The following is a 23,409-nucleotide window of genomic DNA, read 5'->3' on the forward strand; positions in this document are numbered from 1 at the left end:
TAAAGGTACTTTCGTTTTATCGGAAATCAAGTAGGCAGGAGAGAGTTCGGGGTCTCCGGTTCGTTTGAAGGTTCTGGACGCGCCAGGTAGGTCTGCCCTAAGTCGGCGTTCTTGGGTGTAGCCTTCGTGCAGGAAGCTTTGCATGCCTCCCTGCAAGATCTTCCCCGGGTTGCATCTGAAGACCTGGAATCTCAAGATCTCAAAATCCTATTATCGGTCGCCAGGTGATCCATCCATCCATCCTTCCTTCCTTCCTTCCTTCCTTCCTTCCTTCCTTCCTTCCTTCCTTCCTTCCTTCCTAACTACTTCTTTCTTCTTTCCTTCCTTCTTTCCTCCCTGCCTCTTTCTTTCTTTCTTTCTTTCTTTCTTTCTTTCTTTCTTTCTCTGTTAGGATCGCTAAGCTTGTTATTCGTCAGATGGGCTGGTGCTGGTTAGGGCAGGGGTGCAGACGGTTGTGCGCTAGTCCAGGGGTCACCAACCTTTCGGAGCTCAGGGACCACTAAATTCATAATTTTAAATCCCCTGCACCACTAATATGAAGTTTTTAAAAAGATAAATAGTATTTAGTGCAATGTTTAAAAACTGCAAATAATTTTTCTGCGGACCACGCCGACATTTTCTCGCGGACCATCAGTGGTCCACGGACCACCAGTTGGTGACCACTGCGATAGTCGACACTGCCAATGTTTGCACTCGATTTGCAGCCTGGGCTGAAAAATGCTGGCTGTGGAGAAGAACCCCCTGTCCATGCCAGAGTTTAGACGCCTCCTTGCCAAACAGGACAGGAGGGTCGATTTGCCTGGTGTTTGATTCATCCCATGATCATCCCATGCCCCCCCCCCTCAACTGTCTCCTGGAGTTTGCCCAAATGTATGTCCATTGCATTGATGAGATCTAACAATCTCATCCTTTACCGGCCCCTTCTCTGTTTGCCTTCAACCATCAGGGTCTTTTCCAATGAGCCCCTCCTGTCATTTAGGTGGCCAAAGTATTTGAGCTTCAGAATTGAATCCTTCCAAAGGACAGCTAGAGTTGATTTCCTTTAGGATTGACTGATTTGATCTTGGAGTCTAAAGGGCTCTCAAGAGTCTTCTCCAACTCCATAATTCAGTTCTTCGGGGCTCAGCCTCCCTTTTGGTCCAACTCTCACAGCCGTACATTACCGCTGGGAAAAAGCTTTTGATTATATGTTTCTTTGTCAACAAGGTGACATCTCTGCTTTTTAATATGCTGTCTAGGTTTGCCATAGCTTTCCTCCCAAGGAGCAATCTATCCTTTAATTTCATGTTGCAGTCCCAGTCTGCGTGATCATGGAGTCCCAGAAAATAAAAATAAAAAATTCTTGCCTACCTGAAATAACTGGGTCACTTGTGAACTGTGAAATCCCAAGCTTTTCACCAGGCTATCCTGCAGCTGTATTTTGCAGATTATTTTTGAAAGTGGCATTGGGGGTGGGGGAAGAGAAGGCATTTAGAATAATTTGGGAGAAAGCTTGGTAACATTTGGTGCTGTTTAGGAGTAGCTATTAAGGGGAATCCAAAACCTGATATTTGATTATAGCCTTTGCACTTACCGTAATGACTGTTGGACCAACTGTTGGACCAACTGGTTCCCCTTTGGCAGTTGTAATGATGGCTTGCTCTTGGTCCACTGAGAATAACATTACATTGATTGGATTTTTAATAGTTATTTTTCCTATATCTTACATTTCTGTTGTATTATTAATAAGAACTTTCAGAGCTAATTTGCTACCCTGAGTCCTTAGTCTTATTTCCAAATAGGACAATTCTGGGAACAAATGATGGGTAGTGGTAACATACCCACCCTCCCTCCCTCTCTCTCCCTCTCTCTCTCTCTCTCTCTCACACACACACACACACACTGATTAACATTAATGAAAGAGGATTTGTGTGTTAGTGTGGGGTTATGTAAATAAGAAAGAAGGAAATTTGCTTTCAGATAATGGAGTTTCTTAACTAATTGAAAATTTTACTGATTGCATGGAATAATAAATAGAACCTATATTTAATTACATTTGATTCCACAGGATGAGTCAGTGGTGCAAACTGCAACAGCTGGATTCTAAATTCTTGGAACATGTGCATCAGCTCTATGATGATAACTTTCCCATGGAGATCAGGCAATACTTGGCACCGTGGCTAGAAAGCCAAGATTGGTAAGGCTAGAAAGCCAAGATCGATTAATTTGTGTAAGCTTTGTGTAAGAGCAACTTTTGCATCTCATTTGGAAACCAAGGACCCAGAGTATGGAGGAAGAATGGAGAGGCCAATCAAGCACAGTAATCCCACGGTCATTGAACCAGGTTTTAGTGCTTTTGGCAAAAGTTGCTCTCATTAGAAAAGAGGACTTTGGACCACTGTACTTCATTAAGACCAGGGTCAACGCAACCGTCTACCAGGAGATTTTGGAACACTTCATGCTTCCTTCCGCAGACAAGCTTTATCGGGATGCTGACTTCATTTTCCAGCTGCCCACACTGCCAAAAGCACCAAAACCTGGTTCCAACGACTGTGGGATTACTGTGCTTGATTGGCCAGCAAACTCGGCTGACCTGAACCCCATAGAAAATCTATGGGGCATTGCCAAGAGAAAGATGAGAGACATGAGACCGAACAATGCAGAAGGGCTGAAGGCCGCTATTGAAGCATCCTGGTCTTCCATAACACCTCATCAGTGTCACAGGCTGATAGCTTCCATGCCACGCCGCATTGAGGCAGTAATTGTTGCAAAAGGGGCCCAAACCAAGTACTGAGTACATATGCATGCTTATACTTTTCAGAGGTCCGATATTTATTGAATATTGCATGTAATATTCTAATTTTCTGAGATGGTGGATTTGGGGTTTTCATGAGCTGTATGCCATAATCATCACAATTATGACAAATCACGACTTGAACTATCTTGCTTTGCATCCAATGAGTCTTATCTCATATATTAGTTTCACCTTTTAAGTTGTATTACTGAAATAAATGAACTTTTGCACGATATTCTACTTTTTCGAGTTTCACCTGTAGAGTACTTTGGGGACTATTGGAAAGTTGGGTCAGTTTGTGACTGTTAACCTAAGCAGAAGGGCAAAAAATAAATAAATTGGGTTTTTCAAGCATGTTGGGGTTTGTGCAATATAAAGAGATGGAAGATATGCTAATGCTATTGTTCGCACGCTTCCTCCTCTAGGGACCATGCTGCTGAAGATTTTTCAATGGCTACGCTGCTCTTCCAGAATCTTCTCTCACAGCTGGATGATCAATATAGCCGTTTTACCCAGGAGAACAATTTCTTATTACAACACAACATCAGAAAGAGTAAACGAAACCTCCATGTCAGTGTACAACAGCATTTTCTAATTTGCCTTTGTGAAAATATTTTAGAATAATTCTGTTGGTAGTGCGAGGATTATTTCTACAGTGTAATGAAAGGAACTGGTTTTTTTTTAATTGCTGTGCCATCCTTAAGCAGAATATAACAATGAGCCCATGAATGAGTCCTCCCCTTTCTTTTATCTTTTATCTTCCATCATAATTTTTCCTTAAAGAAGAAAGGGAATGTATGTTCATATAGCTTATAACTGTTTGTTACAGTTGTAAGCTTCTGAGTCTTCAGTATTGTATTCTTTTATGTCATTTTTGTTTGACATTTTTGTAGTATAGCGTCTAATAACCATACCTCCATGTGTGATACATGCATATATTATTACGAAGAAGGAAATTTCGGCTGGATGGTGGGAAGCTAGATCTTACACAGGGCCTTTGTCTCTTATTAATTTTTTTTTCTGGTGTGACGGACACACTCCTTTTTCAGCTTTAAATTTGAGGAGCTGCTTTTTAATAAATGCAGTAACAGAAAGCATTTCTTAGTATGCAGCAGTTGAATATCAAGTATCCCTTCAGAGGTTTGAAGGATGTCTTAGCTTAGAAGTGAAAAAAGTGATACTAGGATTTACAAATATGTGAATTGTGATAGGATTCTGACTCTCATATCTTTAATGGAAATAAATAACGGAAAGTGTAGGCTCGAGGCCTGCTTTCATGGTATTCTGGGATAGTGAGCATATGGAAAAAATATTGGAAGTCCACAGGGTGATTTTTGATTTAAATCACGATTTAGATCACTAGTAAAAAGGCTTGATTTAAATCAACTCAATTTAAATCACATTTTTTTAAAAGAGCAACTGTCATCTCTGTCCCACAGCTGTTTCTCCTCTGATCCGCTGCTGACTCACCGACAGTCCCATTCACTTTAGTGGGACAGCTGGTGATGTGGCAGTGACACAACAAGTTAGGCAGGCAGGAAGTGGATGTCCGCTAACAGGCGCTGCCGTGATGGATTTGAAATGACAGGTGCTCTTTAATATTATATTTATAAGCTGCTTAGAAGGTTTCATTTTGATTTTTACTGCTTGCCCTTCCTCCTCACACTTAAGAGCCTGGTGGTAGATAGATGCATTTCTCTTCAAACAATCGTACAGTTTGTAGTGTACATAGATTTGCAAAAAATGGGATAAAGGAATATTCCTGAACTTTGTTTTATGATTTATCTCATGGTTACTATGAAATTGTGTGAATGCATCAATGCGGTGCATGTTATCTCAGCTTTCAGAGCTTGGATTCATTGAATGAGTTTACCAAAAATGTAAATATTGCAGAACATACAGCCTCATGCTACATAACTAAGCTCCATGTCATGCTGAATATACTAAATTATTAATGTATCTTAAATAGAAAATTATCTTTAGATAGATTTTTTACTTTAGAAGCATTTTATTAAAATAAATTTGATAAAAAAAATTATAAACCTAATTTTTTTATTTTAAAAAAATCATCAATTTTTATCCACCCTATAAATCCCTCACTTATATTTTATGCTATAATCCAGAATACCTTTGTGGAAGAACCCACATATATGGCCTTGATGATCTCCAAATGTCTCCAAGAAGAAAGGAATATCCTTAAAGCTGCAGAGGCCACAGATCAGGTAGGTTATCCTCTGTATGCCTGGAAGAGAGCATCCTGTATTGAACATTGTGCAATGTTGTGATGGACTTCACTTTCAAATATTAACATGTCTTCCCAAACTTAGCATTTCCTCAGAATGGAAAGCAAGGAACTAACCCAAGAAAGGTCATGAAATATTCCTGCTGTGGAGATTTTCCTTATTAGGACGGATTCTACATCATGATACATTTAATTCTTGATAATTTTTTTTTCTCATTTCAAATTCCAGATGCAAATAGACAGCGTACAAAATTCTGCGATGCTGAGCAAAGTGAAAGAGTTGGACGCTAAAGTCACAAATGTGAAGAACCGTGTCATAGTACGTTAAAAGAGTTGGTCCTTGAAATTTTTTTAATTTTTGCCATATCATAACCCAAAGGGAGATGCATTATTGGTTCAGATGCAGAGATTGGGGAATGTGCAAAGAGAAGCTGCATTGAAGAAGGATTGAGTGGCTGTCTGGGAACAATGGACAGATTTTAGTCTCCCAAGCTATTGTCACATGACAAAACTTGTTGAGTAGTCATATTTTTTAGCACCAGTTGATTGTGGGACACTCACCGAGGTAGGAAAGGGATACATGTAACATAGCCTTCTCCAGCCTGATGAACTTAGTTGATACCTATTACAAGGTAGCATTTGCCAGACATCTTGAATTTAAATCTATCCAAACCTCAGTATAATCAGTGGTTGATATTTAGACAGCAGCAGGTTTCTATTCCTGACTATTCCAGTGAATATTCTAGTTTAACTGGGACAAAGGATCCTTTGGTTCATATCTATTACTCTGATAAGCCTGAAATTCACTGGCCAACCTTGCTTTGGCCATATTTTTTGATTGAACCTATCTGAAGACTTTGTAATAAAGATAAAATAGGGGAGCAAAGGCCTATTTTGATAACAGTATAGTAAAATAAATCATTGAAGTCATTACATTTCTTTTCATAAATGCCACCATTTTGCTTTAAGTGATTTTGAATGTCTGATGAGCTTATTTGTTTTCTAGGAAATAGAGCAAATGATAAAAAATCTCGAGGATGTTCAAGATGAATATGATTTCAAATATAAAACCTTTCAAGTCAGAGGTGAGGAGCCAGTTTCTAGACTTTTTAATGAAATCTGTTGTTTCCTATGTTAGACATTGTTCCCTGACAATGAAATTATGTCCAGTTGAAATCTTAGTCCGTTAAACATTTGTTACAGACTTGGTTTTGTGAAAGTCCAGATCTTACAAACATCAAGATCTGCTGCTTGCGCTCATGTTAACCCAAATTATCCTCCCTCACTTGGTTCCTCTCGACATCCACTTGTGTTGGATTACAGCATCCATCCTCTCCCAGCTGTATGTTACCTGGGGATAGATTGACTGAACTAGACTTGAAACAAACTCCCAACATTTCCCTTCGAGCTTAGAACAAAACAACTCAAAACATCCCAATTTTGAGTTTTCTATGGTCAACTGGAATGAAACTTGACTTCTTCTTAATACTCTTTCATGGAGAATTCCAAATAAGCTGTTCATTTATTTTTCATTCTGAGCTCAAAGCAAACAATGGAAGCAGTAGCTAAGCTCTTTTTGTTGAATGTTTTCATTGCTTAAGAAGTTAGAGTTGCAATGAAGAAATTTACATATTGGAAAATCCAGGTTTTAAAATCAGAGTTAGGTTCAAACTATTTCACTAGTGCTACTAGAGCTAAAAGTACCATTCAGAGTTACAGCATCCATTCTCTCATCAAAGCCCCAAAGGTTTTGATGCAGGACGACCAGGTTTTGATTAACATAAAACAGGCAAAATAATCTAAGCACAAAGAGTGAGGTGTGTCAGACCTACCCCAACTTAGGTCTTTAGGAAAGAAAGACCCTCGACTCCATTTGGTTGAAGTGATAGGTTCTTTTATAAAAGTTTAGTGGTTGCAATGAAAGTAAAGCTAGATCTGAGTATTCCTGTGCAAAGGTTACATTCTTCCCCCCCTTGACCTGACCAATGATAGGCCATTTTGATGTTTTGGGAACTGCTTGGATGCTTGGTGCCTCTCGATGTAGCTTCACATTCTGTTCCCAGGCCAGGTGTCCTGGTGGCTGGCTTGTTCCGGTTTGGCACCTCTTATATTTATCAATGTATCTCCCCTGCCATTTGTCTTCTTATTCCCATACCGAACTACCCCAAATTCCTTCCCCCCCCCCTGCGTTTATGGCAGGATGCCAGCAAAGAGAAGAAGCAGAATGCGGTAGACCTAAGTAACATTCTTATGAAAAGTTAACCAGCAAGGTGTAAGCCTTCTGAACAGTATTGAATTCAGTAGTTTCCTGTATTCCATCTCCCTCCAGTTTCAGTTGATGGTCTGTAGCTTGGATTTTGGTGGGGTATCGCCCTGCAAAGCCTTGGCTCTCATCATTACCATGATGGGAGACATTATATCTAATCCCTAGTTCCAGATTGTCAGAATCCATGGGATCTTGTTGCAAATTTTAAGCCTTGGCTCTTTAATATTTGGAATGCCATATTTTAATTCCTCCTCTGGGAGTTGCAGATCATCAGTATCTGAAGTGCTGCAAATTGCCTATTCTTGGCCTAGATTTAAGTATGTTTCTCCCTTAATGCTTTGCTTTTTCACATAGACATTCCTAGTGTCTTGTCCTTTGGCCAGGTAGCCTTCTAAGTACTCCTTGACTTTTGACCATTTATTTAGTGACTGTTAAAAGTTATGATGCCGAAAAAGTGACTTATGACCAATCCTTGCACTTAACCATCACAACATCCCTGCAGTCACATGGTTGTGATCTGGGTGCTTGGCAGCCAGAGATGGTATTCAGCTGGTTCAGACTGGTTCAGGAGAACTGGTAATGGGAATTTGACCTGGTTTGGAGAACTGGTAAATACCACCTCTGGGTGCTTGGCAACCAGCTCACATGACAATTGCAGCATCTTGTGATCACATAATTATCATCTGCGACCTTGGCCAGCCAGCTTCCAGCAAGCAAAATCAATGGTGAAACTGGCAAGTAGCAATAGCAGTTAGCAGTTAGACTTATATACCGCTTCATAGGGCTTTCAGCCCTCTCTAAGCGGTTTACAGAGTCAGATATCGCCCCCACAGTCTGGGTCCTCATTTTACCCACCTCGGAAGGATGGAAGGCTGAGTCAACCTTGAGCCGTTGAGATTTGAACCGCCGAACTGCAGATAACAGTCAGCTGAAGTGGCCTGCAGTACTGCACTCTAACCACTGCGCCACCTCGGCTCTTCACTGCGCCACCTCGGCTCATCAAGTAATGATTGTACCGTGTCTTGCCTAAAGACTGGCCAAGAAAAGGAAAATTGTGTATGGTCATGATGATGCCTCACTCCCTTTATACCAGAGAGGACTTTGATACGGTTTATTGGATTATTTCCTTTTTTTTTTTTACAGTTCTGCTATTTTACATATAAAAGACATATAAAGTTCTGACATGATCTCTTTTGCAGAATGTGAATCCCACAACATGACCCAGGATGACTATAAAAAGGAAAAAGTACAGCTCCACACCATGTATTTGCAGCTTCACAATAAGAGACAGGTGATGCAGCGAGTTTCTTTGGAGAGCTATGATTGTTCGTTGGTCTAAATAGCAGGCACTTTTTGTTTTGTTTCCCTTCCCTTTAAAGGGTTTGAAGAACCGATGGTTGGAGTCCAAAGTGTTTGTGAGACAGTGGTGTATAATAGTTAGAGGATAGGACCAGGGAAATTCTAATTTATCATGACCTTTGGAAGTTACTGGGAGCCTTTAAAGCAGTCATTGCCTGTCAATTCAACCTAAACATTATTGGGAAAAGATGATCTTAGAGGAGGAATGTCAAACTCGTGGGCCAGATTCAGCCTGCAGGATGCTTGAATCTGGCCCGCTGGGCCATCCCGGAAACAACAAAGGTCTACCTGTGGTGCCTTCTGCCAGTAAAAACGGGGCTCAGTAGGGTTGCAGGAGGCCGTCACAGCTGGAAACAGTTTGGCAGCCCGTTTTTGCTGGAAGAGCGCTCAGGCCACCACAAGCGCCGCCAACACACGTGACGTCGAGCTGGACATGCCCACCCTGACCACACCCCCAGGACTCCCCGAGGTGAAACCACCCTGATGTGGCCCTCAATGAAATCTAATTTGATGCCCCTGTCTTAGAGGATGTAGTACCATGATTGTCACCTTCAACTCAAGGAAAAAGAGAACATACAAGGAAATTCATTCAGAGATAGTTGTCACAGTGTAACAGGGTTCTTTTTGAACTGAAGATTAGCTTGCAAAGGCTGGCAAAGGGCACAAATAAATAGGCCTTTTTAATTACTACAGTGTGGGCTTTTATCACAAGTTTTTACAATATAGTTTTGGTGTTCACTTGATAACAGCTTTTCTAGGTTTCACTCCCAGAGACAGAGGTCTCCCTGTAGTTCTCCTGCTAGCTGTTTTGTTTTCTTCCCCTTTCATTCCAACTCTCTCCCCCTCTTCTGTGTTTTAACAAGAGAGCAGGTAAAAAGGATGGGCTGGAATTTGGGCTTCCATTGGTTCGACCTTCTGCTCAGTAGAACATCTACTGGCTCTCCACAGAGGGGAAAAAACTTATCTGAGTCTTCTGCCTAATCCTTCCCCAGGGACAGCCAGGTCTCCTTCCCTTTTGGGGCAGAGTTCTCACCCCTCTGGGTTTTCATTTTCCTTTTCGAAGCCACCTGTGAATCTTTTTTTCTCCCTTTCCCAACCAGGAACCAAAAACTCCTCTTCACACTTAACTTCTCTCTCCATCTTTATTTTATAGTCTCTTGATTCACTCCATGCAATCCTCTTCTCCCATTCCAGTTTTTAGTCAGGCCAACAGCATGTTCCCCAGCAATTGAGGAGGTGGGTTCCCCCTCAGGTACCGTATCTGGTCCCCAAAATCTAAAGAGGAGCAGGCTTGATCATTGGGACTGCCACAACAGTGCTGGCTAGCAGCAAGGTTGGTTCATCAGCCCTTGTGATATTACAGCTGCCATTCAAAGCCAGCAGCTTCTCCCCTTGTACTCACTCACACTAGCAAAACAGCTATTTCAGGTCACTAAAATCCATATGCCACAGTAGTGCAATATACACCATCATTGCTGTTCTCCATTTTAGTGTACAGCAGTGGTTGTCAACTTTTTCTTCACCACGGACCCGCCCCCGCCCCTTGTAAACACCTTTTGTGGTCATAGTCCATAGCCAAGGACCCCCAAGATTAACTCAAGGTTTAAATCATAACATTTCTTCAAACCTTCATAGACCTCCCTGTGATGATAATGTGTGCATGCGCGCGCGCACACACACACACCACAGGCTGAGAATCACTGGTGTAGAGGATAAATTGTCCTTGACTGAGATAAGCCAGATGTAAGCAACATTTAAGTGAAAAAAACAGGGCTTAAGTAAAAAAAGCAAAGCAGAAGGTAATGTAAAAGTACTTCAGGCTGTTCAGCTCCCTAATTCATTTGAACATGGAGACGGGGGCAATAAAGCTCAATCAGACTTACAGTATTCTATTAGCTATAGCTAGTATTTTAAAAAGTAGTAGCCTTCCTGTGGCATTGATTTCTTGCACTACATGGTAGGGTTGACAAGTAAAAATTTAACATTCATTTTGTCTTCCCTCTGACTTCAATTCCTGCCTTGTTTATTGATGCCACTGCACTATCCACTGCTGCTTTTGGCTGCCACGGCTTTAAAATAATTGAAAGGTTCCTTACTTTGTAGGTTGATTTCTAGTTCCTCTTATTTGTTAGCTATATATTCCCCAATTCAGTCAAGAACTTAGAACATAAATTGTGCATGGTGCTTCTTCCTTGTGTTGTTTCTACCTATTCAATTCTACCAATAAGTTGTAGTTATTTCTACAGTCTAGGGTGTGGAGGGTTGCATTTGCATCTTTTTTGATGCATTTATTGCAACACAAGTATGTCCCTTGGCTAAAGATTACAACATCATCCCATATTCTAGGAAATTCCCACTATGCATCATGTGAATGTTAAAGCTCTTTTTAAAAAAAATTGAAGATATACATTCCTTGACGTTTCAAATGGAACTTGCCAGGATCAATCTAAAAGTAGGGTAATAGCTTGAATATGTTTATTACTGGATTCTCTCTAGGATGTGCTACACTTGATATCCTCTTCGTTGCCTGTGATTGAAAATACCCAAAATGCTCTGATAACAGAAGAGCTGGTTGAATGGAAGCGTCGACAACAGATGGCTTGCATTGGCGGCCCACCCAACGCTTGTCTAGATCAGCTTCAAAACTGGTAGGTCTCTGAAGCATGGCAAATACAATCGGGAATTTTCAGAATTAATTCAACCAGAAGGGGGGAAAGTACCCGAAAATTTTCACAGAAAACTTTCTGTTCTGAAAACTGGTACCTTCCTGAAGTGTCAGAATTCTGCTATTCCTCTTTTCTTGTTATGTTTTCCACATTTTTAAAATATGTGCTTATATTCTTCTGTTGATAAAATGCACTGCGTTGACTGTGCTGTTTGAGAATTATGACACTTGGATTCCAACACTACCAATGGTACCAGGTCTAATAACTTCTCAGCAAATGTTCCAACAGTTGCATTTCTACATCTGGGCAAACTCCTTAAGTGACTCATGTCCCTAAGAAGTGGACATTACTAATGGTTGGAAGGCTTGGGATTCAGAAGTGGAATCCAGGGTCCAAACAGTTGTATATGGATTCAAGCATACCATGAATGCTCTGAGATATGTGCTTCAAGAGCCTTGTAAAGTTAGTGTTGTCCCTAAACAATTAAAGACTGCTGGTTTCTGTGCTTGTTAACCTAAGGAGAAATGTAGCAATCTTCATATCCAATCATTGCAATGATAGGTTTACCTCAGTGGCTGAGAGTCTTCAGCAGATTCTTCAACAGCTTAAAAAACTGGAGGAGCTGGAGCAGAAATTCACCTATGAAGCCGATCCCATTACCCAACAGAAGAAAGGGCTTATTGAGCGGACATGGAGTCTCTTCAAGCAACTCATTCAAAGGTATTTTTCTTCTTGTGTTAGATGGGTCAGAATGGGCATTTCCTTGTTTAGAAAAGCGTATTTCATCTTGCCATCCAAACTGAAGTATCTGTCCCTTTTATCTTGCTGATTACATTATTTGGTTGAAATGTGAGCAGTCACATTATTCCCAGAAAGTCTTTGCAGACCTATCTAGAGAAATGATTTTTGTTTGAAATCATGCAGTTTTGTTTAAATTAGTGTCAGGGTCCAAGTAACAGATCCAACTCAGTCGGACCTCTGAGGCCTAGGTGTTCCTCAAAGTACACATTTATTAGGCATGTCGTACTGGCACATCTGATGAAAACCTGACTCCGAAAGTCCTGCAGTTTTCCCCATCCAAATTAAGTCAATTTCCTTTCCCCCAGTCCACATGTCCAGCACATGGTCCAATCCAGTCACAGATCCAACTCCAGTTGGTTTCAGTCTACGCCTCCCCAGCACCTGGTGAGAACGTCCTTGGTCCCCTGGAGAAATAATTTTATTTTGGCTACATGTCTCCAGCTATCTCTATTCCCCCCTCCTATTCCCACAGCTCCAACCAGCATAGCTGTGGCAGCCATGAAGATGCTCCAAAATGGCTTCAGGGTTGACACTTAGATAAGTTTAGATTTGAATCAAATTTAAAAGAAATTGAAAGGTGTCTCCTATGGTTAGTGATTTCCTTGCAAACTACAGAGAGTCTTCTAGAAGACTAGAAGAAAAATGCCAAAGAGTTGTGAAGGGATGGACCAGGCTTCCCCTACCTAGACAAAAATTTGTGGATTGGGAAGATTTGTTTAGGGCAGGGGTACCCAACCCCCCCCAGGCCGCAGCTCACTACCAGGCTGTGGACTATTCGCAAATGGGCGACAGGCCAGTGCACATGGGCGCATGCTCAGCTCAACCTACGTGGTTGATGGGCCACCACACATGTGCAGGCAGCTCAACTTGGAGTTCAGTTGCATGTGCATGCGCATCAGCACACCTCACAGAGTCAAGCTGTGTGCACCTATGGGCTAGTCCCTGCTGGCATGGCTCGGTTCCCCTCATCCCCTACCCGCGCAAACTGAGCCACCAAGCTGCAACGGTTGAGGTCAGCTGGTTTAGAGAACCATGGAAATGTATTAATACAATTTGATTTAAAATTATATTTTTATTTTTAACTATTTAGAGATTATTGTTTATATAAATTTTGTTCCTAGAATGCCAGATGTTTGTTCCAAATAAATAATTTGAAAAGAATTATTTGTTTAATGTTCACATTTGCATTATAGAAGATTGAGCATCTGTTCATTTTTGGCATAATGTTCTATTCCCTTTTTGAAACAATTCAACAGTACTTCTTGTTTCTCTGTCCAGCTCCTTTGTTGTAGAAAGACAGCCATGCATGCCTACGCATCCTCAGAGGCCGTTGGTTCTGAAGACTGGAGTACAATTTACAGTAAAGTTGAGGTAAATTGTTTTATACCTGATGTGATTCATGTATGGTGGTTTTTTAAAAAAACTTTAAAGGGAGTGATTAATTCCGAACTAAAGTAAGAGGGAAGATTCCCTCAAGTCCTGGCCCTTTGGAATGAACTCCCCGCGGAGATTCGGACCCTCACCCCTCTCCAGGCCTTCCGGAAAGCCGTCAAAACCTGGCAGGCCTGGGGTTTATGAGTTCCCCTCCCTTCTCGACTTGTATGGCCGTATGACTCTTGTGTATTTTAATTACGTGTATTGTGTTTGTATCCCCTTTCCCCTTTTGAGTTGTTCGCCGCCCTGAGTCCCTCCTGGAGAAGGGCGGCATACAAATAAATTAAATCTTAAATCTTAATCTTAAGTCAAGTTTGATCCATGCAAGTTTACCGAAATGGTTTGGTACTGCTTTCTTTCAGAACATTTTTATGATTTCCTAGTTTAGTCAATTAGGAAGAAAAAATATGCGGCATCCTAACAACATACTGGGGAAAAAGTGTTTCTCAGCAGAATATCATTTTAAATCGAATTGCCAATATTTTAGGGCATGCTAACATTTACTTAGATGTAGATTTTGCTGCAGACCTGATTCTGCATTCTGCTGTTTCTTCTCTTGAAGATATTGAGGAACTCAAGTTCTGTTTCTTAGGCTCATTTCGTGATTGGCTCCACACCTCAAGCAGAGATAGTTCATAGATCTTCACTTGGAATCAGAAAGGCTGGATTTTGCAAAACACATGAAGCCAAAATGAAACATACTATAGCTTCATATGATCTCATCCGTACAATTCTTCATCTATTTATATGGGAGCAAGACTCAGTTGTCTTCCATATGTTTTTAGCAGATGCATCTAGGGATTGCATTGAATGAGTTTGTGTGCAGAGCTTTTATACCCATGCTTAATCAAACTAGGATTGGCTCCTGCAGTTATCTCATAAATAAAATACTAGGTTGGTGTGCACATTATGGCTTTTCAACTCAGTGGTGCCTCCACTGATGACAGATGCTTATTTTAATCTTATGGGGTCCTTGGCACTCTCTGAGCTTCCTTGTTTTCTTGCATATGTTTCATTACCCAAACTAGATAACATCCATCAGTGCTAGATGTTACCTAGTTTGGGTAACGAAACGTCTGCAAGAAAACAAGGAAGCTCAGAGAACACCAAGGACCCCCTCATGTCAACCCTGAGCTACAAAGAGTCTCTTCTATTACGTTTTTTAATTTTGTAAGAATTTGAGCAGAAGGGGACAGGGAATCTTTCTGCAGCCCTCCCAGAGGTGATATTCAGCAGGTTCTGATCAGTTCTGGAGAACCGGTAGCAGAAATTTTGAGTTGTTCAGAGAACCGGTAAAAACCACCTCTGACTGCCCCCCCCCCCCCCCGCCATCTATTCTCTGCCTCCCGAGTCCCAGCTGATTATGAGGAAATGGGGATTTTGCAGTAACCTTCCCCTGGAGTGCGGAGGGAATGAAGATTTTACAGTATCCTTCATTTCATTTATTGAATTTCTATGACGCCCAATCCCGAGGGACTCCGGGCGGCTTACAGAAATGAAAAATTTTTTAAAAGAATTTTAAAAAACAATGGGACACAACAAAGTTTAAAAAAGGAACACAACAAACATCCAATCGAAAGGGGGCTGGACTTCAATCAAGGGGTCAATAGCCCCAGGCCTGCCGGAAAGGTTTTAATGGCTTTGAGAAAGGCCATGAGAGTGGGCAGGGCCCGGATCTCTGGGGGCAGCTCATTCCATAGGACTGGAGCGGGAAAATGCCGCTAGGCGTCGCCAGCCGGCATTTTCCCACTGAAGGCACCCAGAGAAGGTCCTTCCCCTGCCACGCCCACAGAACCAGTAGTAAAAAAAATTGAATCCCACCACAGAACCAGTAGTAAAAAAATTTGAATCCCACCACTTAGCCCTCCCCATAATCTTCACCATCTGTTAACCCCCCCCCAAAGGATCATTTCATTTGCTCCCATTTCTGTTTACTGTGATCTTCAAGAATCAGAGAATCTTCTGTTGCGAAGATCCAAATGAGACCTTATGCTGTACATAAGGAAAATGCTTTCTTGAAGGGCTTAAGGAAGATAGTCAGGACAGGACACATATTTTTTCTTTATTCTTACCTTTGTGTGGCTTGAATTTCCAGATTGCTGGTGAAGCTCCAAGAGCTGAATTATAAATTGAAAGTGCAAGTTCAGTTTGATAAGTAAGTGATCTTCATCCCTGATCTTTGATTTCCACACTTTCCAAACTTAGACACTACACTCTGTTGCAACCTATATCTGGCAGGTAGCGAACTCCTATGATTTCCATTTCTTACAGTTGTACAGTTTTTATTTAGTTAGTTATAGTAGCTAAAGCTTTTGGTTACCTGCTTTCATCAAGGTTAAATACTTTTAGTTTATTTTTAAACAAGAGAATCTGGGAAAAAATCTTGATAGTAAGGATTTGTAGTGAGCTTTGAGATCATCTAGTATAGAGTTCCCCAACCTTTCTGGGTTGACTACCTGGGGTGGGAGGGCGGGGAGAGAGGGGATGATTTTGAGGGATGGGTAGGTACATGTGCAGACAGGCAAGTGCCTGCGATGTTCCTGATGAGGCTCGTGTGAGTTGGGCCACAAGTGCTTGCAACAAGACTTGTACGTGTGGGACCCTGAATGTCCGTGACGAGGCTCACGCGAGGTGGACTGCAGTCACATGCAACACTTAGCAATAGCAATAGCAGTTAGACTTATATACCGCTTCATAGGGCTTTTAGCCCTCTCTAAGCGGTTTACAGAGTCAGCATATTGCCCCCAACAATCCGGGTCCTCATTTTACCCACCTCGGAAGGATGGAAGGCTGAGTCAAGCTTGAGCCGGTGAGATTTGAACAGCCGAACTGCAGAACTGCAGTCAGTTGAAGTAGCCTGCAGTGCTGCATTTAACCACTGCGCCACCTCGGCTCTGGGGCCATGCACATGTGCAGACATGTGTGCATCAGCTGGCTGCTCAAGTGGCCGTTAGGCCACAGCACACAGGTTATGGACCCCTGACCTAGTACCTTCTCAGCTCAGTTAAGGAATTCAGTACTATAGTATTCTTGGCAGATGTCCCTCTAGCCTCTTTTTAAATACATCCATTTAGGAAGATCTATTAACTCTCAAGGCATTGCTGAACAGCTCTTAACCTTTTTCATGATGTCCCATAAAAATGTTGTTTCCCATTGTTTAAATGAAAATAAAATATTTGCTGCTCAGAATTAAGGTGCCATGATGACTCCATTGCTTTGAAGAAAAATGCCTTTATATATGCTATGTGATTTGGAAACTATAACAGGAATAGCATTTCACCCATTAATGTAACAATAATAGCTACAGATCCTGTGGCTCTCATTCTGATTGCAGTGAGCTAAGGAATTCATGAATTTATTTAAAAGTAACCACACTCTGTACTGGATGCCAAATGTTTCAAAAATGACCCTTGTAGACAAGTGAAAGAGGCTCCAGTTTCACATCAAGCTTTTAAGTGAGAATGATGCGTGAATTGGCTTACAGAAAATTCTTACAACTGCAGATTTCACTGTCCTTAATCGGAGCAGTTAAGCATGAAAGGAAAAAGGTGGAGATTTTTCCAGATTACATAGAGATAACTTGATAAAAAGTTTGATGGAATTATTTTTTGAGAATGCTGAAGTATAATTGTGAAATTCTATGGAACGGTGGGTGGCAAAGGCAAGAAGACCAGGAGGAACATTGCAATGGGTCGGACACGACTTTGCGACTTAACAACAAACAACAAATAGAATGGGTGGCAAACTCAATTTCATTGAGGGCTGCATCAGGGTTGTGTTTGACCTTGGGGGGGCATGGCCAGCTGGACATCACTTGTGTCTGGGGTGCCTGTGATGGCTTGAACAGTATGCCAGCAAAAACGGGCTCCCGAGTTTCATTTTCGGCTGCGACTGCTTCCTGCAACCCTCTAACAGCAAAAATGGAGCTTGGGAGGGTCCCCTATGCCCCTTGCAAGCTCCGTTTTTGGCCTCGATGGCCTCCTGCAAATTTCTGCCAGTGAAAACATAGCTCAGGAGGGCTGTGAACGACCCTCCCGAGCTCCATTTTTGGTGGCAGAGGCACCGTGGGCCGGTCCTTTGCTGTTCCCACGGTGGCCCCATGGGCCAGTTTTAAGCACCCTGAGGGCTGGATATGGCTCCTAGGCCTTGAATTTGACACTCCTGCTATAGAACAATGGCTGCCTGCTATAGAACAATGGCTGCCTTGTCACTTTATAAACTGAGGTTTTTTTTTTCTTTTGCAGAGACGTCAGTGAGAAAGTCACAGTGAAAGGGTACGTTCAATCAGTTTTGCCCGTTCTTGCATTTTTTGTTGAACAACAAATAGGGTTATATCATTGGTTTGTTACTTGTCTCATTTATAGATTTAGAAAATTCAACATCTTGGGAACAAATACCAAAGTATTGAACATGGAAGAGTCAAATGGGAGCCTATCAGCAGAATTTAGACACCTGGTAAGGTGCTTCTGGCATCTCTGTGTTATTTGATATGCTGAAGTTGTTTTGTCTCCTTGCTAGTTATCTTTTTTGCACTTAGTGTTGCTTTTTTATAGAGTTATTTAAACCTTTTGAAGCCTATCTCAATCTTGTAGACTCTGGATAGCACTGAGCAGCGTAATAATATAAATATAGAGAGAAACAGCAACAAATAAAAACCGTAATAAGAAAAATAATAACCTACAATGAACTCAACTAAATAGTCAACTCCAGTTAAAAGCACTTTATGATCCCTGACTGAGACAAGGATGTCAGTTTATGCTACAAATGGTTTCTGACCATGATTTCCATTCATTAGGACATGGGGGAGATGTTCATGATTTAAGATTTTGGCTCTGAAGTAAGAACTATTTTGTGCAGTGTCCTATATCATATTTTTCAGATTATAGGACGCACCTAAATTTAGAAGAGGAAAACAAAAAAAATGGTTTTGACCTCCACGCGCCTCATTTTTGGCCCTTTTTCCGGCTCTTTTCCAGCCTTTTTTCTACCCATTTTCAAGGCTTTTTTGGCATGTATTGGAGGGGGGGTTGGCCCATTTTTGAGGGTTTTGTCAGCCCATTTTGAGGGTTTTGGGGCCGTTTTTGAGGCTTTTCTTGGCCCATTTTCGAGGCTTTTCTTGGCCTGTTTTTGAGGCTTTATTGGCCCATTTTTGAGACTTTGGGGCCCATTTTGGGGGGAAAACAGGCTGAAAAAAGCCTCAAAAGTGGCCCCAAAAGCCTCAAAAACAGGTCGAAAAAAGGCCTGAAAAAGGGGCATGCAGAGGCCAAAAAAATGGCTGGCGGGTGGGCGGGGCTTCAGCAATATTGGGTCTATAAGATGCACAGACATTTTCACCCCCTTTTGGGAGATGAAAAAAGTGAGTGTTATAGTCCAAAAAATACGGTAACTTTGAATAGGGATGACAGTTTATCCTTCTTTGAATGGACTCAAAGATTATTTCAAGTTCTCTCTATCCTTTTGTCCTCCTTCCTTTTGTCTTTAGTTTTAGTACTTTTCACCATTTTGTAGAATTAGACCCAGAGCGACCATTTGTAATGGAACCCAGCGATCTAATAGTGGGAATTTGTTTTGGTTCAGAATTCATTGTTCTTGAATCATATCCATTCTTGTATTATTAGGAGTAGGAGTAGGAGTAATATTATTTACTGGAGATGTTTTACTTTTTAAAGTAATCAGTTGTGAGTTTCATTAGATTCAAAAAATTTCTTAATATGATTCTCTTAGCAATTTATCAGTTATTGGACACATTTGCAGTTATTTTTTTTAAGTACTCTGTCAAACCTTTTTGGGAACAGGTTTTGCCTGGTGTCTGAAATGGGTAGTATTTTATCTTTTAATCATTCTCTAAATGAAATTGTCTTTCTTTCTTTTTGATAACTTACAATTTGGTTATAGTTTAGAGATAGTTTGAAGTAAAACCAAAAGGTTATAAGGATAGGTTGTTGCAGTGTATCAGGGGTGGGTTTCAACCGGTTCGCGGCGGTCCCCGCGAACCGGTTGGTCGACGAACCCGGAAGTAAGTAACTTCCGGGAACGGCGAAGGGCCCACCCGCCCGCGTTCCTTACCCGGTTTTGACGAGTTCTGTGCTTCCACGCATGCGCTGGACGCATACAGCGCCTGTGCGATCCTCCAGGAGCAGCTGGAGCATCGCACAGACGCTAGTATGCATACATGCGCTGCGCGCGTGCACGAGGACGCCACCGGCCCCGTTCCAACCGAACCGGTTGGAACGGGGCGAGAAACCCACCCCTGCAGTGTATGCACAGATAATCAAACTGCTCACATTTTCTATATTGTGACTTTAAAAATTACTTAGCAGGTCTAATATTTACAAGCAAAGGGGATAGCTGAGATAATAGATAAAGACTCCTGTATGTAGTCTTTTTAACTGTCATTTGCACAATTCATATCTCGTGTGTGACATTTATTTACTTTATATATAGCTGTCCTCCTCACTTTTATGTGGCTTGAAGCAGTTTACAAAAAAACACAACATACATAATATAAAACAAAGATTAAAAACATATAGCAGCCAGGCATCATCTAATCTTTCAGGAAACGGGGTTTAATCCATACCCAGACCACTCCCAGGGTTGAACAAATTAATTATTTGAGATAAAAGACAATCTTTTTGAAAAGAATTTGATTTATTAATATTATCTGCCAGTTCAAATAGTGAGAATGTGAGTTACTCTCAAAATAATTCCCATTCTTCTTTCTGCAGTTTAAAAAGTTTAAAAATCAAAATCTCCACGATACACTTTTATAATACCAGTAATTGATAGATTCAATCTGCTGTTCAGTTTTCTATCAGAAGCCTTTTGGTGAATCTCATCCTGGTGGGTTTATAGGGAAATTGTTAAAAGTTGCCTATATAGTTGGAATGGATTTATGTGGGATACTCCTATATCCGTGATGGCAAATCTATGGCACACATGCCACAGATGGCCCACAGAGCCCTCTCTGTGGACACACTGCGCATGCATGTGCCCCTCCCGCCAGCCAGCTGATTTTCAGGTTTCTGCCATGAATGCAGAGGGTGCGCCTGCCCCCCATGGCCCATTTTTGCTCCCAGGAAGTTGCAGGGAGACCTACTAGGCCCAAAATGGGTTGCCGGGGGGGGGGGAACGTGTGCACATGCACAGGAGGAGTATGGGGAGGGGGTTACACTCATACTGCATTATGGGTGCGGGCGCACACACGTTTGGTACGCGATGACAACAAGGTTAGCTATCACTGTCCTATATGAAGAAATGGACCCATAACATATGGAAGATAGTGAAAGGGGCTACACTGAGCAAGAAATGTTTGAACTGTGCATAAAAAAATGTTGAAAGGTATGTGGTTTAACCAAATTCTGTTCTTTTGTAGCAATTAAAAGAGCAGAAGAATGTTTCAAGATCTAATGAGGTAAGGAAAATATGCCTTAGCACTTTAGTGAATCTGTATAGCTTATTTAAAAACTCCTAAATCAGAATTCTGTGTTTTAGACTTCCATGCTGTAGAAACAAAAGCCAATATGTGCATCAGAGGTCTGCAAGGGGCATGCATAAGCGCATCAGTGTGCCTACCATCCCTGTCCTACTGTCCAAATTTATTTGTACTCATTTCATGTGCTCATGTCCATGTTTATTCTTATACCTGTTATCTCATACCTGTTGGACAAACTAAATCAATCAACTACTAATTGTGTTAATAGCAATAGATTCACCTGTTCTTTTTTTTTTCAACTTGTCACATAGAACAGTTTGATACTAATCCCTTAAGATGCACTTAAAGATACTTGAATGGTTTTTAAAAATGGGATAAAAAGGAATCCCAATTCCAAATTGGCTAAGAATTTATATCTACATCAGATCTTGGGTTTGCCTTAATTCAGATGAGAATTCCACCTATCAGTTTCACTCTATGCCATCTGGAGTACTAAGATTTGTCATCTCCTTCCTGAGACGCACCTCAGAATTCCTGCAAACCTCATCACTGATCGCTTCTGTTCTAACCAGGGGTGGGTTTCTCGCCCCGTTCCAACCGGATCGGTTGGAACGAGGCCGGCGGCGTCCTCACGCACGCACGCGGCGCGCGCATGCACGCACGCGGCGTCCTCGCGCACGCACGCGGCACACGCATGCGTATTAGCGTCTGCGCGATGCTCCAGCTGCTCCTGGAGGATCGCGCAGGCGTTCTGCGCATGCGTGGAAAGCGCGAAATTCAAAAAAACCGGGTAAGGAGCGGGCGCGGGTGTGCGGGCGCGCGCGGGCGCGGGGGGGGGGCTTCGCCGTTCCCGGAAGTTACTTACTTCCGGGTTCGGCGACCAACCGGATCGCAGGGACCGGTGCGAACCGGTTGAAACCCAGCCCTGGTTCTAACCTATTTACAGGTTCAAAACAGATAAGATTAAATCCTTATTCTGCGCTGGGGTTTCCAAACTTGGCAACTTTAAGACTTGTGGACTTCAAGTCTCTCAGAATTTTCCAGTCAGTTATGACTGGCTGAGAAACTGGGAGTTGAAATTGGGAATTGAAGTCATCAAGTCTTAAGAGTTGCCGATTTGGAAACCCCTGTTCACAGTTTTTAGGAACAAGGTGACCCTTTCTTACTTTCTTTGGTACCTAATGCATTAAATGAAAGGGATTTCCCTGTAATGACCCCACATCTAATAAATTTTAACAAAGTAACTGATTAATGACCCCCATAGGTAACAGAATGCCTTGTTATTTGAAATTGATTTGGTGCTATCAGACCATATTGGTGCTTTTAGTGCTTAAAGAAAGCCCTAAAAGTCAATTTATTAGCAAAGGTTCCTTCTTAATAAGTCTCATTCTTCTTTCTAAAGTTCCAGATTATAACTGCTGCTTTAATAGTTTAGAAGGGGTTGTTTAATTTCTGTAATTAATTTCAGTTGGGATTGCAATTTTTCTCTTTTTATAGATAAGCTATTTTATAAATAAGCTATTTATATTAGAAAGACTAAAATATAAGGCTGTCAAATAGCTAAAGTTAGTAAAGTACATTAAACTAAAGTTCCTCTCTTATTTTTTAAGGGCCCTCTCATTGTAACCGAAGAACTTCATTCGCTCTGTTTTGAGACAAAATGGGAACAGAACGCAGTTGTAATTGAATTGGAAGTAAGTAGATTTAAAAAATTAAAGGCATAAAGTAGCATATCAATAACTTCATTTCAGAAGAAGCGGGTAATCTTTTGGTGGCCAAGGGGCCACACTTGACATTTGAAGGAAGATCAAAGATGACAAAGTAAGGATGGTCATTTCACTTGCAGGTGACGCATCTCTAATAGAATTATTTTAGGATTATTACAACATTTATTCGTTTCTAAGATCAAAATACCAGGAAGCTGCGCTACCAATTTTTCACAGTCAGAAAGAGTCAACAGTTTTGATTAACAGTCAAAACTCTTAGTCAAAAGAGTTTTCAAGGGCTGCAAAACGCAGTGTGCAGGCTTTACGGCCACGGGTTTGTTCAATTTGTATAGTTGCCCATCTCACATTTTTGTCTGTGGGTGGCTCGTACAGTAAAAATGCAAACAAACAAAGCAATTCAAACTATTTTTAATTTAAAAAAATAATAATTAAAATTTGCACCTTTCTCACCACTCATCTTTCCTACAACCTTCTCCTATGGGTATATTATGATTTATCAATTGTGGTTTGTATCTTATGATTTATGACTTATAATCCAGAATGCAGCCGCGCGAGCGATATTGGGTGTACCGAGATACACCCATATTACTCCGCGAGCTGCACTGGCCGCCAATTGGTCTCTGGATGCAATTCAAGGTGTTGGTAATTACCTTTAAAGCCCTACATGGCTTAGGACCAGCCTATCTGCGAGACCGCCTACTGCCATACA

General features: G+C 41.5%; 1 protein-coding gene across 2 annotated transcripts in view; it reads left to right on the forward strand.

Annotated features, from left to right (window-relative positions):
* STAT1 (signal transducer and activator of transcription 1) overlaps positions 1-23,409 on the forward strand; it is a 46,247-nt gene continuing 22,838 nt past the window's right edge. Inside the window, exons 1-15 of one of the 2 annotated variants that reach the window (XM_032220111.1) lie at positions 1-86; positions 2,048-2,176; positions 3,199-3,343; positions 4,897-4,995; positions 5,245-5,334; positions 6,022-6,100; positions 8,481-8,572; positions 11,137-11,288; positions 11,868-12,026; positions 13,386-13,478; positions 15,637-15,696; positions 17,786-17,815; positions 17,906-17,996; positions 20,914-20,952; positions 22,584-22,667. In XM_032220111.1, the coding sequence (XP_032076002.1) occupies positions 2,049-2,176; positions 3,199-3,343; positions 4,897-4,995; positions 5,245-5,334; positions 6,022-6,100; positions 8,481-8,572; positions 11,137-11,288; positions 11,868-12,026; positions 13,386-13,478; positions 15,637-15,696; positions 17,786-17,815; positions 17,906-17,996; positions 20,914-20,952; positions 22,584-22,667 (1,341 nt within the window). In that variant the 5' untranslated portion in view covers positions 1-86; position 2,048. The remainder of the gene's footprint in view (positions 87-2,047; positions 2,177-3,198; positions 3,344-4,896; positions 4,996-5,244; positions 5,335-6,021; positions 6,101-8,480; positions 8,573-11,136; positions 11,289-11,867; positions 12,027-13,385; positions 13,479-15,636; positions 15,697-17,785; positions 17,816-17,905; positions 17,997-20,913; positions 20,953-22,583; positions 22,668-23,409) is intronic. The other variant, XM_032220118.1, reaches the window with a different exon arrangement.

The sequence above is a fragment of the Thamnophis elegans genome, chromosome 1 (assembly GCF_009769535.1).
Source record: "Thamnophis elegans isolate rThaEle1 chromosome 1, rThaEle1.pri, whole genome shotgun sequence".
Classification (NCBI taxonomy): Eukaryota; Metazoa; Chordata; class Lepidosauria; order Squamata; family Colubridae; genus Thamnophis; species Thamnophis elegans.